The 13,526-nt window shown below is 51.0% G+C and overlaps 4 protein-coding genes across 4 annotated transcripts; 2 read left to right on the top strand and 2 right to left on the bottom strand.

Annotated features, from left to right (window-relative positions):
* Positions 1-407: 407 nt before the first annotated feature.
* LACBIDRAFT_297277 (uncharacterized protein) lies at positions 408-557 on the bottom strand (the record flags this gene model as incomplete). The annotated part of the gene is made up of 1 exon (XM_001880709.1): positions 408-557. The coding sequence occupies one exon, from the start codon at positions 555-557 to the stop codon at positions 408-410; it is 150 nt and encodes a 49-aa protein (XP_001880744.1).
* A 6,674-nt stretch (positions 558-7,231) lies between these two features.
* LACBIDRAFT_327019 (uncharacterized protein) lies at positions 7,232-7,732 on the bottom strand (the record flags this gene model as incomplete). Its single annotated transcript, XM_001880708.1, has 3 exons — positions 7,232-7,324; positions 7,370-7,450; positions 7,577-7,732. 3 exons carry the CDS (start codon positions 7,730-7,732, stop codon positions 7,232-7,234), a joined length of 330 nt encoding a protein of 109 aa, XP_001880743.1.
* A 1,208-nt stretch (positions 7,733-8,940) lies between these two features.
* On the top strand, positions 8,941-12,115 carry LACBIDRAFT_297275 (uncharacterized protein; the record flags this gene model as incomplete). The annotated part of the gene is made up of 16 exons (XM_001880930.1): positions 8,941-9,134; positions 9,185-9,230; positions 9,281-9,463; positions 9,513-9,681; positions 9,731-9,771; positions 9,820-9,894; positions 9,941-10,029; positions 10,086-10,194; positions 10,243-10,465; positions 10,520-10,601; positions 10,660-10,840; positions 10,897-11,112; positions 11,168-11,518; positions 11,574-11,708; positions 11,759-11,841; positions 11,893-12,115. 16 exons carry the CDS (start codon positions 8,941-8,943, stop codon positions 12,113-12,115), a joined length of 2,400 nt encoding a protein of 799 aa, XP_001880965.1.
* Positions 12,116-12,226: 111 nt separating this feature from the next.
* Positions 12,227-13,060, top strand: LACBIDRAFT_297274 (uncharacterized protein; the record flags this gene model as incomplete). Its single annotated transcript, XM_001880929.1, has 3 exons — positions 12,227-12,876; positions 12,929-12,991; positions 13,048-13,060. The coding sequence occupies 3 exons, from the start codon at positions 12,227-12,229 to the stop codon at positions 13,058-13,060; spliced, it is 726 nt and encodes a 241-aa protein (XP_001880964.1).
* Between the last annotated feature and the right edge of the window lie 466 nt (positions 13,061-13,526).

The following is a 13,526-nucleotide window of genomic DNA, read 5'->3' as shown; positions in this document are numbered from 1 at the left end:
GTTACAGGGTATCAGGGAAAGGGGGGGCGAGTGGTCGAGGGGGAGACGTGATGTGCAAAAGAAATCAAAGCGATTCCAGCGCTGGCGTCGGGATAACAGCGTAAATGTGTCGAGGATACAGAAGAAGTGATTGTGAGTGTTGGGTATCAATGCGAAGGAGAGAAAGACAAAGTATGTCGAGAACGTTCAAGGCAACTGTGAGATGATAGCAAAGTCCAAAAACAGACCCCGACCTCACAGCCACAACTCTTTCTTATTGTCAACAGAAGGTCAACGCATGAATTTTTCTCCCAACCTAGGGCGCTCAGGCCAGGAGTGGTCCCAAAGTGGTCCCAGCATTACCTCCAAGTGAAGCAGGATCTCCTTTGACATTGACTACTTTCTCTTTGTTCACTGATACCAGTCCTTTACAACAATCCACTATTGATGTGATCCTTTTTTTTTTTTTTTTTTTTTATTATCTCGAGATTTACGTGCAACAAGTAGTCTAGTACTAAGACGCACGGGAAGCGTATGGCTTCCCTTTTAGATGTAATTATGTCGTGCGGGCTTTCCATTACGTGAATTTGGGTGTCCGATGTGTAGCTGTATTGTATAAGAGATGTGTAGGGTTGTGTGCAGGGGCCAGAGAACTGGAGGTCAGAGTCGAGTGCGTCGTGGCGACGCTAGGGGCATGGCGGGCGCTCTTGCGCTCGCGGGGGATTGGGTCTGGGTGTGGGCATCGTATGGGTGTTATGGTTCAGCGTCGGACTCATCGTCTTCTGAGTCCTCGTCTGGGGGTTCTGGTTCGTCCTGGAAGGATGGGGTTTCTTTTGGCATGTGCTTTTCTCCCGTGAATGTGAACGCGCCGGAATCTCTTATGAAGATGGATAGGGCCGTGATGCCTTTGGGGGTTCCCAGTAGTTCTGGGAGTGCCAGTTCACGGTCGTGATCACGTAGCTTGGCCCGTTGGTCCTCGTACCGTTCGCATTCTCTTATAATGTGCTCGCGCGTCTGTGGGTCCACTCCGCATTCGCAGTTTGTGGTTTTCTCTGGGAAGAATTGTCTGCGGAATTCTCCTGTGTATGCGTGCCCGGTTCGACACTGTACCAAGCGGCCGAAGACTTCACGCTGGTCTTTGAGTTCGACGAAATGTTTGGATGGGTTGAGGGAAGGGGGAATCCTGTTGGATATTGCGAACCTCCCCTTGCGTGGGGCCCTCTGCCAGTCCCTGGTCCACGCGGATTGAGTCGAGGCCTTGGCCCTGCGAAGTGCGAACGCCCTTGATGTGCTGATTGGTGCGCCCCAGGCCATCTGTGTAGCCTCCTTGGCGAGTTCGTCTGCCCTGTCGTTGCCCTTGATGTTGCAGTGGCTCGGACACCATGCTATCTCGATTGTGTGCCTCGGATCGTTGTCTAGGAACCTGGCCATCTTGCGGTGGAACTTTGCTGCGTACAACTGTCCCGGCCTCGGCTTGGGGTCGAATATGGCTTCGGCTGCTGCTGAGTTGTCGACGAAGTAGTGTATTGTTGATATTTCCGGGTGGTTTGCAATGTATTTCACTGCCAAGCTTGCGCCCATCTTCAATCCCGCCATTTCTGCGTCGTATACCTCCGCCCTTCCTCCCATTCCCATTCTCCCCACAAACACCTCCCTTCCCTCATGGTACCCGACCGCTCCCGCGCCGACCTGTGGAAATCCCTTCTTCTTCACCATGGACCCATCCGTGTACACTACGAGGCTTTCTTTTCTCTTTGATAGTTGTTGGTATTTTTCTTTATGACTGTCTATTAGTTTCTGTTTTTCTTTTTGATCTTTTGTTTCCGGTTTGCATGCGTTGGTTTGGACTCGACCGCCGAAGCTTGAACCCGTTCTTCGCCAAGGGGCCACCAGGTAGGGGTCGATCCTTTCATGTGCGTGGCACGTGAGTTTTGCGATGTTGAGGAGGTTTGTTGTCCTCGCGTTGTCAGTGGCCGAGTTGTTGTACAGCTTGGGCTGAAGAGGTGGTGGTGTGGTATTCTCCCCCGGCTTCCTCCACGCCTTCGGGAGACGTTGGATGACGGGGCTGGAGGCGCTTAGCTTGTTGAAGCGTATGGCGCATCTTTTGACGTGCAAGCTGACCTGGTGTTTGATAGGTGGGATTGAGGCTTCGACTTCCAGCGCCTCGATTGGAGTTGTTCTGAATGCAGCGCAAATCAGTCGTAGGGCCCGTCGTTGTACTTTTTCTAGTGGTTTAACTTGGTACTGGTGGCCTGTCCACCACACTGGACATGCGTAGAGGATTTTCGGTGATACACACGCCATGTATAGGTGCCGGAGGTGAGTTTGGCTTAGGCCACGTATTGTGTTTGCGAGCATCGTGAGGCCACTGACTGCGTTCTCGCCCCGAGCCGCTAGGATAGCGGCGTGTTTCTGGAATCTAAGTTTTCGGTCAAAGTACACCCCTAGCCACCTTACAGTGGCCTCTGGCTTGACCACCCGTCGAGTTCCATCTCCGTCGTCGAACGTGATTGATGGGCTTCCATCATTTTTCCTTCTGGTGTAGTGCATGAGCTCTCTCTTCGCGTAGTCAGGGGACAAACCTGCACCCCTCAACCACTCTTCTGCCTCATTGTACGCCTCTTTGAGTCTTTTCACATTCGTCTCGAGTGACTTCGAGGACACATATAATTTGCCATCGTCCACGTACATGATCAGGTGTACGTTCGTCGTCTTGTCTGGGTCCTCATCGGCTTGGGCTGTTGCCCTGAGCTTGAACTTCTCTAGTAGTTCTGCTGTGTAAAAGGCTGCGAGGATGGGTGAGATTGGAGAGCCCTGGGGTATACCATTCTCAACGTGCTCCATCACACCCCTCTTCCCATCTATGCAGATCGCCGCCTCCCGGTCTGAGAGAAAGCTGGCCACCCACTGGACGTATGGTAGCGGTATGCGTTTTCGGCGGAGCTCGATTAGTAGCCTATTGTGGTTCACAAAGTCAAAGTACCCCTTGATGTCGAAGGTGAGGGCTGAAGTGACGAGCTTGTGGTTCCAGGCGCACTGGACGTCATTGGTGAACGTGAGAAGCGCGTCGTTTGTGGAGCTGTTTGATCGTCCCCCAAACTGGTTGGCTGGTACCATGTCGTGTTTACCGGCCAGGAACGTGAGCCTTCGCGCAACGACCTTCTCTAGTATTTTCCCTAGGCATTCTAGTAAGGTTATGAGGCGGTAGGCCCTGGGGTTGGAGTAGTCAGGTTTGTAGGGTTTTCTGAGGGCGACTGCGATGGCTTTCCTCCATGCCTTCGGGTGGTAGCCTGCTTCTAAGCATTTCCGCATGAGCAGGAATATATACTTTTTACCATCTTTGCTCTTCCACGCCCACTTGACCGCCTGGTAGTTTATTTGAGAGTAACCTGGTGCTGATGATGCGCTGGTGCCGGCGATCGCCTCGCTAACTTCGTCTATCGTCACTGCAACGTAGGGGAGGTCATCCCCATGTGGGTTTTGGAGGTCTGGGATGTGTTCCGTCTCGAGGCGTGGTGGTGGCTGGTAGAGTTCTGTTCTGAGGGCGTTGCACTTGTCTTCATGGGACACCGCCTTGGGAAGCCCCTCGCCCCTCGAAATGGGGGGGGATGGGTAGTTCCGTGTACCTTTCGACCAATTCTGGAAACCCCATATGTCGTCTGTTGTGGCCTGTTGCAACTTCTCGTTTACCCAGTCCCGTTTCTTAATTCGGCATAGTCTCTTGAAGAAGTTGCGGGCCTTCCTGATCCGGGCTCTGATGTCGCCGCTGAAGGAGCTCACAATGTCGTGGTGTCGTTTCTGTTCTCTGCGTGCTTCGCTGACCCTGTTGGCTGCGTCTGTAAGGTCTTGGTCCCACCATGGCTTGGCGTTGTTGCATGGTTTCCGGACTTTGGCCGTTGCTTCCGTGGCTTTCTGCATGGCTTCTGTCAGCGCTTCTGCACATCTGTCCAGCATGGCTGGTTGTAGCTGCTCGTGGGACAGGAGGGGTTGGAGGTCTTCATGGGACTTGGCAATGGCGGCTTCCAGCTGCATTATCCAGTCTCTGGGCTTGACCTCCTTCATGCAGTATTTGATGTCCAACGGGTTGTCGATTTCGGCTTGCCCATGGGCGATGGTGAACTTTATCCCGAAGTGGTCCGCATCATGTGCCAGGCCTGGGTCTATGGCCCATTCCTGGACTGTTCCTGCGCGAACCGCTTGGCCGTTTACAAAAGTGAGGTCAATAACAGATGCCCTTTCGCGTGCATTACGTGGGGGGTGCGTGATCTCACCCTTCTTGTTTAAAATGGTGTACCCTTCTTCCGACAACCAGTCCACTATTGCCCCAGCTGTCCTTGCGTCGTCATTTCCTACTGGTCCACGTGCCCACAGGTCGTGGTGGAGGTTGAAGTCGCCTGTGATGATGACTGGGTGGTCTCTGGGTAAGTTGGCGTGACGTATGCGGTTGAGGGCGCTGTCTCGAGCTAGCCTGGGGTCATTGTACACGTTGATGAGTGTTGTGGTGGGTTGTCCTTGCTGGGCGATGTCCAGGACTTGGATGTCCCTATCTTCTATGATATCGGTGCGAAGTGTTATTGAAAAGTCTTGTCTAGTGCGGAAGTATGTCAGTGTCCGGGGTCTTTTGGGGTTGGTGTCGCTGGTGGTGTTTGGCGCAATTGGATTCCACCCCTGTAGTGCAACTGGCCCATGTACTTCTTTTCCTTCGTCGTTACCTATGAACCCCCATGCAGGTTCTTGTAGAATGATAATGTCGAAGTCATGAGCGTGGTGGTTTAGGAGTTGAATTACTGCATTCTTCTTTTTCTGAGCGTTCAGTTGCGCTATGCGAATCGGTCGTGTGGTTGTTTCATCTTGGTTTGTGTTGGTCATTGGGGAATTGTGACTTCTTCCATGTGGGCAGCTGGGTATGGGTCATCAAAGATGCTGAATTGGTTCTGGCAGACTAGCTGTTCTGGCGGGATTCCCTGTGATGTTAGTGTTGTACTCTTTGGCGCCCTGGGTTTACGGGGCTTTTTGCTGGTGATTACCTTCCACGGATTGTCCGTCTTGAGAGCCCTGCGTTCGTTAGTTCGAGCGGTGCCGTACTTTTCGAGCCGGATGGGGCATCTTCTGGCGTCTGCTGGGTGATCCTTTTCGGTGACGTGGCTTGCCGTTGAGCAGTTTGCGCAGTGCAGGTGGTGAGTGCACAGCTTCCTGTCGATGGCCATGCCGTCGCTTTCCTCTAGTGCGTTGCATTTGCGGCACGTTGGCTCGTTGGTGTGATCTTCTTCCCTGTGGTCGCCTGCGCATAGCCTGCATTTGGTTGGTTCTGGGCACTTATCTGCCCTGTGGTCCCACCCCCAGCAGTTTTTACACTGTTTTACCGGTGGTCTGTCCTGGTACGCTCTCAGTGGGCAGTGGCGTGCGAACGCGGCCAGGGAGTTCTCTTGTAACAGTTTTTTGGCGACCTCTTCGTCGTCGACTGCAAACACGAGGGACGACCTCAGTGTGCCTTCTAGTTCTTCTTGGGTTCGCATCCACCGCGGGGGCGCAACTATAGAGTCACTGGCTTGGGCGTAGGCGAGGTTGCATGCCAGGAGTTCTTCATGTACTGTTTCCGCGGTCAGGATGGACCTGGGCCCAAGACTGGTCATGGTGTGGGTGTTGACGCCGTCGATTTGAATCTTAAACCATTTTTTGTCTTCTATGACACTTGTGTTGTATCCTTGGTCGATTAGCGGAATGAAGAGCTCTGCGTATTGGAGCAGATCTGCGGCGCGTTGGTCAGCACGCGTCGAGACGATGAGGTTACCTTGGTTATTGTAGGTTGCAGTTACGGCTCTGATGTGCTTGGCCTTGAGGGAGGGTGCGTTGGCGAGGGCGTTGTTGATTGTATTGACTATTACCATTGGGTCTAGGCGGTCTTCGTCCCTAATCCCGTCAGGCAGGAAACGGATGACCGCTCGGCTTGGGTGATGGGCCGATGCTGGGTTGGTGCTCTTCTTGGTTGGTCCCGGGTTTCCCTCAGTTTTCCCTTTGGGTTTGAACGTCGGGCCAGTGGCGTGGCTTGTTGTGTGGCTTGGGTTTGAGGTGGGTTCCGTGTTTCGTGTTTGGGGTCCAGCACCTCGGTTTTCCAGGTTTGCGATTCGTGACTGAGTGTCGGTGGCCAGGGATTCCAAGGCTTTGAGCCGGTCTGAGGTTGCTGTTAGGCTGTTGGCTGTCTCGTTCTTCATGTGTTCAATCTTTTCTCCGTTGTTCTGAACATTCTCCATGATCGTCGCCATGTTCTCCATGGTCGTTGATGTGATCCTTGTACTGTGATCCCCGTCAACAACCACCCTTCGAAAGAATGTTATCCCGACGACCCTTTGCTAGTAAACTCAATCAGTAGAATATCCCTCAGGTTTTCTCCTCATCCATTATCGATCACGCCCAATATCCGATTAGGCTGGCGAATGCCGCACTTCTTACGCCCACTACGCAGGTCGTACTTGTCTGTAAGCCTCGTTGCACGGATCCAAGGAATGCTAGCCTGACCACAATGGACAGGTTCAGATGTTGTTGATGCGCCCCATCACACAGCACGCCGTACGCCGCATGCCTCTTTTGCCCTTTTAACGTTTCATGGATCAACATTTCAAGCCCAAATTAACGGTGTTACGCCAATATGCAAGCCTCCCTGTAGGCCCGTCAACCTCTTCGCGGGATCGGTAAAAAAAATGTTACAAACTTTCAATGTTCAAGAAAGGACCACAAATAATTCCTGGCGCGACTGGAAACGTTCTACTACCGCAGAATTCGCAAGTCTCCCACAGAGGTCCAGCCATTGCACAAAGCTGTGTTCAAATAGACAAGTTTCAACCGCACAGCTTATCAATGCTGGCCCTTGTGGCGTCTTTTTGATTTCGTGGCCGAGTCCAAGCAGGGATGCGGCTGGATAGGGCTTCGCGCCTCCTTAACTGCACGGAGCTGCACGGTCTGAACTTGCCCGGGGCAGGGCTCATGCTAATAAGGTTGATCTTAGGCGAGGAAGTTCAACCGTGTTGGCGTGCTTCTCATTCACCCACATACTAAAATAACGGTCGCCCGAGACCTTGTAGAAATTATGGCTTGCAAGTGCAGAAACGAGATGATATCGTTGGACAAGCATGATGCATAGTTGTACATTACGGCGTAAAATAGATAAGTTGGTACAATAATCACACATACATCACCGCAGGACAAGGGAACCAAGGGCGAGGCCCTCCTTCCAGCGCTGCCTAGCAAACATTACTCAATGAACCTCGCGAATATCATGTTCCGGGAAATCTCTTGTGAACCTTCCGCCGTCCGTCTCGTAGGCGACATGATACCACATGCCAGAGATCTAAACGATATCAAGACGATGTAGGGTTTGACGTGGAAATCATACCGATTTCAAAAATTTGAGAGCACCTAGCACCGTCCCAATGACCCACCCGTTGGCAGCAATCCGCACCTCGACGCGCTGGTTCTTGAGAGGGAATCAGGAATGAAGCACACATAACTGCATCAAGTCACTCAAACCGTGATAAATTTCTTTGCCTTTCAAAAGAAGTGGGTTAGCGCTCCTATGACGTCTTTGAAACAAAAGACCCACCAGAGTGAAGTTCATACCACCTGTTCTTCCCATCACAGGACCTGAATAGCAAGGGGGAGGTTGATGTCCTTGTGGAGGTGGCCCATACATGGGCTGATGAGCTCCCGTATGGGCAGGCGCGAAGTGATGAGAGTACGGTTGGGGCTGCATGGACATGTCGAGTATAATTGCAATATCAATGAAGTGCTTATGAGATGCTTGTAGTCGTCTGGTGGAGAGGAGCTGGAGTAACTTGTTAGAGGAGCGGGGCCATTTATTTGTTGAGATGGAGATGCAATCGGGCGGCACAAGTGCATCGTGAGAGAAACTGAGGGTGACGAGAAGCGCCCGAGAAACGCGAAACCGAGATTGTAGAAGCCAAGATTAGCAACATAAGCTGGCACGAGCCAGAACGCATGTATGCTATGGAGTAGTGAAGGAGAGGATCGTGTTTACTCATCACATTTGAACGGTGAGAAGATCTTGAGTAGGCGCTTGTAACTGATTGGATTGTAAACACGCAATGTTTGAACCCAATCAAATTTGCAGGCCATTATGTGTTCTGGTCACTCTGTCAACGGAGATGGCAGACTTTGGCATCAAGTCAATTGATAATTTGCTGTTGCATAGTTGACAGGCGCGGTCTTGATGAGTCGCGTATAACACGTTGACGTCCCAAGGGGAGAACTTCACGAAATAGGTTAGGCGGGCGTCGAAGGAGAGACACTGATCGCGACTTGAACACGACTTTGATTTGTGAATGTATTTCAGGAAAGTCCACAACCTCCAGGAGGAGGTAAATTTGTCCAAAACGGTTGATCGATGTGCGTGTTCCCCGAGGGTTCACGAGGTGTGCCTTTCCCTTGGGTTGGCTGCTGAGCGCTGAAAGGCCATGCTTCTGGCACCCTAGATCGAGGTGGTGGAGGGTGAGAATATCATGATTAGGACCGAGACCCGAGGCGTCTTTGTTGCTGAATAAAACACGCTGCGGTACGAGGGCCTTTCGCAAATCCGGGGATAGATATCTTTCTCGACAAAAGATCCGCAGGAAAACGGGGTCGTGGTAGGGTGTGGTTTGGGGTGATTGACTATATTTTAAGTGACAGAATCAACACTTCAAGGGCTAGGTGAAGCATGGTCGGCGCGATAGAGCGGCAGTAAACATAGGATGATATCGTTGGCAGGTAAGGCCTGGGCCTGAAGCTTTGAAGCATCGACTGGCACCAGACTGGCACCAGACTGGCACTGACGCTGTTCAGCGAACGACAATAATAATGCTTGCCAACAATGCCAAGTCGTCACGGAGTAGCGCGGAATTTGCTCGTCCGCCGGGCCGTGGTGGCTGTGACAGACATCAAGTTCTTTGAACCAATCTCTCACATAAAATGTCCAACCTCCTTGCAATTCCTTTCAAGAAAACACAAACGATACAGATAAAGGAGGCAGCCCGCGCCTATATATCTGAACGTGGGGGAGCGCATCCTGATGAATTCAAAGAAGACTTCAAAGTCTGGCAGGATCTCCGAAAGGATGGAGTAGGCGGCGTAGTTCACGTCAATCGAATAGATGTTACCCTTCTGTGTGTAATTTCGTCTTGATTTATCTGCATACATTCTCAGACCACTCAAGCTATCACGCTCAACTTGTTTCCATTCTAGCCAAACTTCCCACAGATGTAGGTAATCACTGCCGCTCGCAGTGGCACACGAAACTCATCCCATGTAGATCCAACTGGCAATCCCTTACACCCCTGCTTTCAATCCCTCTGCTGTTCCTATTTCGTTGTCCAATTTGGCTTTTGAACGCGCCTCTGTCGTATTTAACCTTGCGTCTTTGTACTCTCAACTAGCTGCGTCAGAAGATCGCGCCACCCCCGATGGCATCAAACGAGCCGCAGCGAACTATCAAGTAATTCGACCTCTATGTCATCTTTTCGTAATTTTGACGATTTCATCAGCAAACCGCGGGGACTCTGTCGTTTTTGTCATCATCCGTTCTGCCGAAACTCGTATATCCCCCTGATGTTGAGGAGATTCCGCTGGATCTCTCACCAGGGCTTATTAAGTGTTTGGAATGGTTGATGTTGGCCCAAGCTCAGGAATGTTCTTGGCAACTAGCGAAACTCAGTAAGCAGCAGCAAAGTGTGACTCTCGACCATACCTATGATACCACTAGATCAGTATAAGAACTCGCTCGTTGCGAAGATTGCAGCTCGAGTGAGTAAGCTCTTTCGTTTTCAGTTTCACAATTCATAACCTGAATAGGCCGCATACCTGTACGAAACGGCCGCTACTACAATTCGTGAGGCGTCGCCGCCAGTCAAACATATTCTTCCTCCGGTATGCTTCCCTTCTCGTCTTCTGTCTATATTTTGACTCCTCCTAGGACTGGCTGCCTCACATAGAAGCAAAATCCCATCACTTCAAGGCAGTAGCGGAACTGAGAAAGAGCATGGATGATTTTGAGGCCAGTAGGTTCGCGTTCATTTCCGATTCAAACTGACACGCCTACAACTCATATATTTTTATAGGTACGGGATCGAATTAGCAAGACTAGGACAAGCGCAGGTTGAAGCGAAGGAAGCATACGACATTTCCAGACGTGGAAGAGTCGCTTCTCCGGTCTTACAGGATGCTCAAGTACTTCAAATTATTGTTGAATAATATGAAGACTCAAGTTTTTCTCAGTCCCTACTCGAAACTGTGCGGAAAAGCCTCACTCGGGCTCAGCGTGACAATGACCTCATATATCACCAAGATGTTCCTGCTGCATCAGCCCTGCCTGCTATCCAGCAAACCAATCTTGCTGCGGCTACGATCCCGGCAGGCCTTCTCAATCCAGCTAGTATTTTGGGATCGAAACGTCCCATCTTCGGAGATCTCGTTGGATGGGGGGCCAGAGAAGCGATCAGTAAGCGCGCCATTTTCCTGTCTTTACATTTATTTATCAGTTCGACTTCACCAGACATATACAACGACAGGAAACACGCGTTTGTGAAGGAGAGGGTCGTTGACGTTGCCCAGGAGCTTCAAGATGAAGCTGATGAGTATGTTGTGTCCATGATACTTAAGAGAAACCGCTGCTAATTGTTTGCTCCTTGTTAGCCAGTTACGAAAATTGAACCTCCCTTCGACACTGGAAGCCCTGGAACGCCCGATTGGCTTGCCTCCTAGTCTGTTGCGGAAGGCAGAGGAGGTTCGCCTTGAAGACGGACCCGCTAAGATTCAAGCAGCTCTTGATGACGTTGAAAGACTGGCGGAACAAGATGAATCGATCTTAGAAGAGGTACTCTTGTTCCAAACCTTGCTTATTTGCTGTACTGACTCCAAAATGTCCTGTAGGCAATGGACATCTTAGATAACGAAGCCTCAGAAGACGAAACGGCTCGGAAAGAGATACCTCTGAATCGGTTGCGATCTCACGAAGCCAACGTGGAACTGATTGAGAAACAAAGACGATACCGTGAAATATTGAAGCAGGCACGCCGGAGTGACTCAGCAGTCCGGCAAAAGTGGGACGAATGGGAGGCGAATATCACTGAATTGACTCTAGACGAGGTGTGTGACTCAGCCCAGCACTCAAGTTGTCTGTAACGTAGAGCGATCTTTGTAGGCGGATCTCGAAGCATCAGTTCCTTCCTCCACTTTCACCTCCGCTGTCGAGCCGACGCCTGAAAGTAGAAAGACACGGAACCACGCACGCGCCCTTCGCGTCAAGCTAGAAGAGCTTGATACGCTCCGACGAGATCAAAAGCAGCTTGCGCATCGAGCCCAGTCCCTGGCTAAGGCTGACGATATTCGGCCAATCATACTCAGAGCAGCTTCTGGGTTTGAGAGATTAACAGAAGTCGAGCCACACATGTTTGAGGACGTTTCTGATGAACAACTTGCAAAGTACGACAAGTTCCTCATGGACATGTCTGAACTTGCCCAGAAACAGAGTGTCATCCTACAGGATATCAAGGTTTGTATTTCGATACTGCTGTCGTCATTGATACACATTTGAACGCGATCTTTAGAACGGCAACGAGGCATTCCTGAGATCTAGGCTGGAGGATCCGGTTGTGAAACAACGAGAACTTGCGCTACAATCACTTGATCTTGCATATTTCAAGTACAAGGAGATTACTCGAAATCTAGATGAAGGCAACAAGGTAAGCCCCTCCTTTCATACAAGTGGACCTTCTTACCGTCGACGACTCAGTTCTATAACGACCTTGCCGGAATTCTGATGCAATTCAAGGAGGTGTGCAAGAGTTGGAGCCATGCGCGGAATCAAGAGATACAGTGAGCCTGCCGACACTCTTAGGAAATTTCCTCAACTTCAATTTTCCCTAGCTCACTGACTCGCTCGGTCCAATCAATGTCTGTCCGCGATAATGTTGAAGACAAGACACCCAAGAAAGCTCGTTTATCCCCACCTAGATCGCCCGCCACAATTGGCTCAACACGCAAACCGACAGGAAAGTCTGCCCTCGGTTTACCCGCTATCACATTAAGTGATTTGGGATTCGAGGAGATCCCCCTGCCTCCCGGTCCACCAGAGCCAGTGAGTCGTTGAAAAAAAGGAAGATACGACTTGTTGTATTTTTTTTGTATACCTGGAGGCTGGGTTACATACCCTGTAGTAATGATTGGAATATAACGCTTTCACCCTGTGATCGCGACAACCATGTCACCTCGACGCAGGAGCATTGATTCGTCCGAATCGTCCAGCTCCGATTCCGAATCATCACAGAGGGACAAACGGAAAGGAGCGACGCAAAACGGCGCCCATCCTTCCGCTCAGAGTCATCAACCTTATCATCAACAGCACTCGCCCACCATGTCTGCCCCACCATTCCCTCTCCCAGAGAAATTTGAGCATAATTCACGGGCGCTGCCGCCCCACGGACCGCCTCCCGCCTATGCAGCCCAACAGCCACCACCATCAGGGATCCGCATTCCTCTGGACACTGCATCCTCTTTCTTGCCCTCTCATGATCAATTGGGCCCCCCAGTAAGCCACGACGCCGACGGTGTCTCCCCGGTCTTCCTAGGCTCCGCCATCATGAGCAACTCAGTCCATCCATGCAAAGTAGGCCCTCATCTCTCCCCTGCTGCGCATGTGCCGTACGGGGGTGGGGAACACCTCCATCATGGTCGATACGATCTGCTGCCCTTTGTACCGCAACAGATGGAGTGGGTACATACTTCTCATGGCAGGATCCCTGCCGGAAGGAGACCGATCGAAGGTGGCTACGAGGAACATGGGGGTAAGCTGTATCATGCCCTGGGGACGGTGGCAGGCTTGAAGGTTCCAGGAAAGACGGGAGAGCATTTGTACGTCACTTGTTCCACTCTTCATTTCGGTACAACTCAATTTCTTGTACAGGGACGGTGCCAATCTTTCTTTCGGAGGCAAGGAGCATGTTGTACATGACAATTATGAGATCCTGTGCGTAGATTGCCTTTTGATCATATATTGCTTAGGTGACTAAGTAATGTGCGCAGTTGCTGGAGGTAAACCCAGAGAACTACAGTGGTAGTTGTAATTTTGAAACTGCGAGTGACATTTGTACACGTAGGCAGGTGACATGTTTTGCGCTGTCCATACGAGATAGAGGCAATGGAATGGATGAAGTTAGTTTAAAACTGTCCAGTCGACGGAACCTTGATATCAAAGCTGCTGGCCCCTCGGCAGAACACGCCAGATGACCAAGCTTGTTTTCCCTACGGACGAAAGTATCAAATAGCAGTTGAACCGTTTTAGAATTGTCGACTTACAGCGTGCATACGTGACAACTCTATGTGAGTGAAAGATCGTTTGGTATTGGTTTACCGCTTCCACCAAGAGTTCGTCCTGGCCCTTTGACAGGAGCCAACCCCAACGATTCTTTCTTGCGCAGGTCGACCTCGGTCTGCACGATTTTACCGATCCCAATGGGGCCTAAATTTGTTGCTTTGGCCCGTGAAGATTCTACTCGGGACGG

Source organism: Laccaria bicolor, genomic scaffold, assembly GCF_000143565.1.
Source record: "Laccaria bicolor S238N-H82 LACBIscaffold_11 genomic scaffold, whole genome shotgun sequence".
In the NCBI taxonomy this organism is placed as follows: domain Eukaryota; kingdom Fungi; phylum Basidiomycota; class Agaricomycetes; order Agaricales; family Hydnangiaceae; genus Laccaria; species Laccaria bicolor.
Note: the sequence above shows the minus strand (reverse complement) of the source record. Positions and strands in the feature narration are given on the sequence as shown.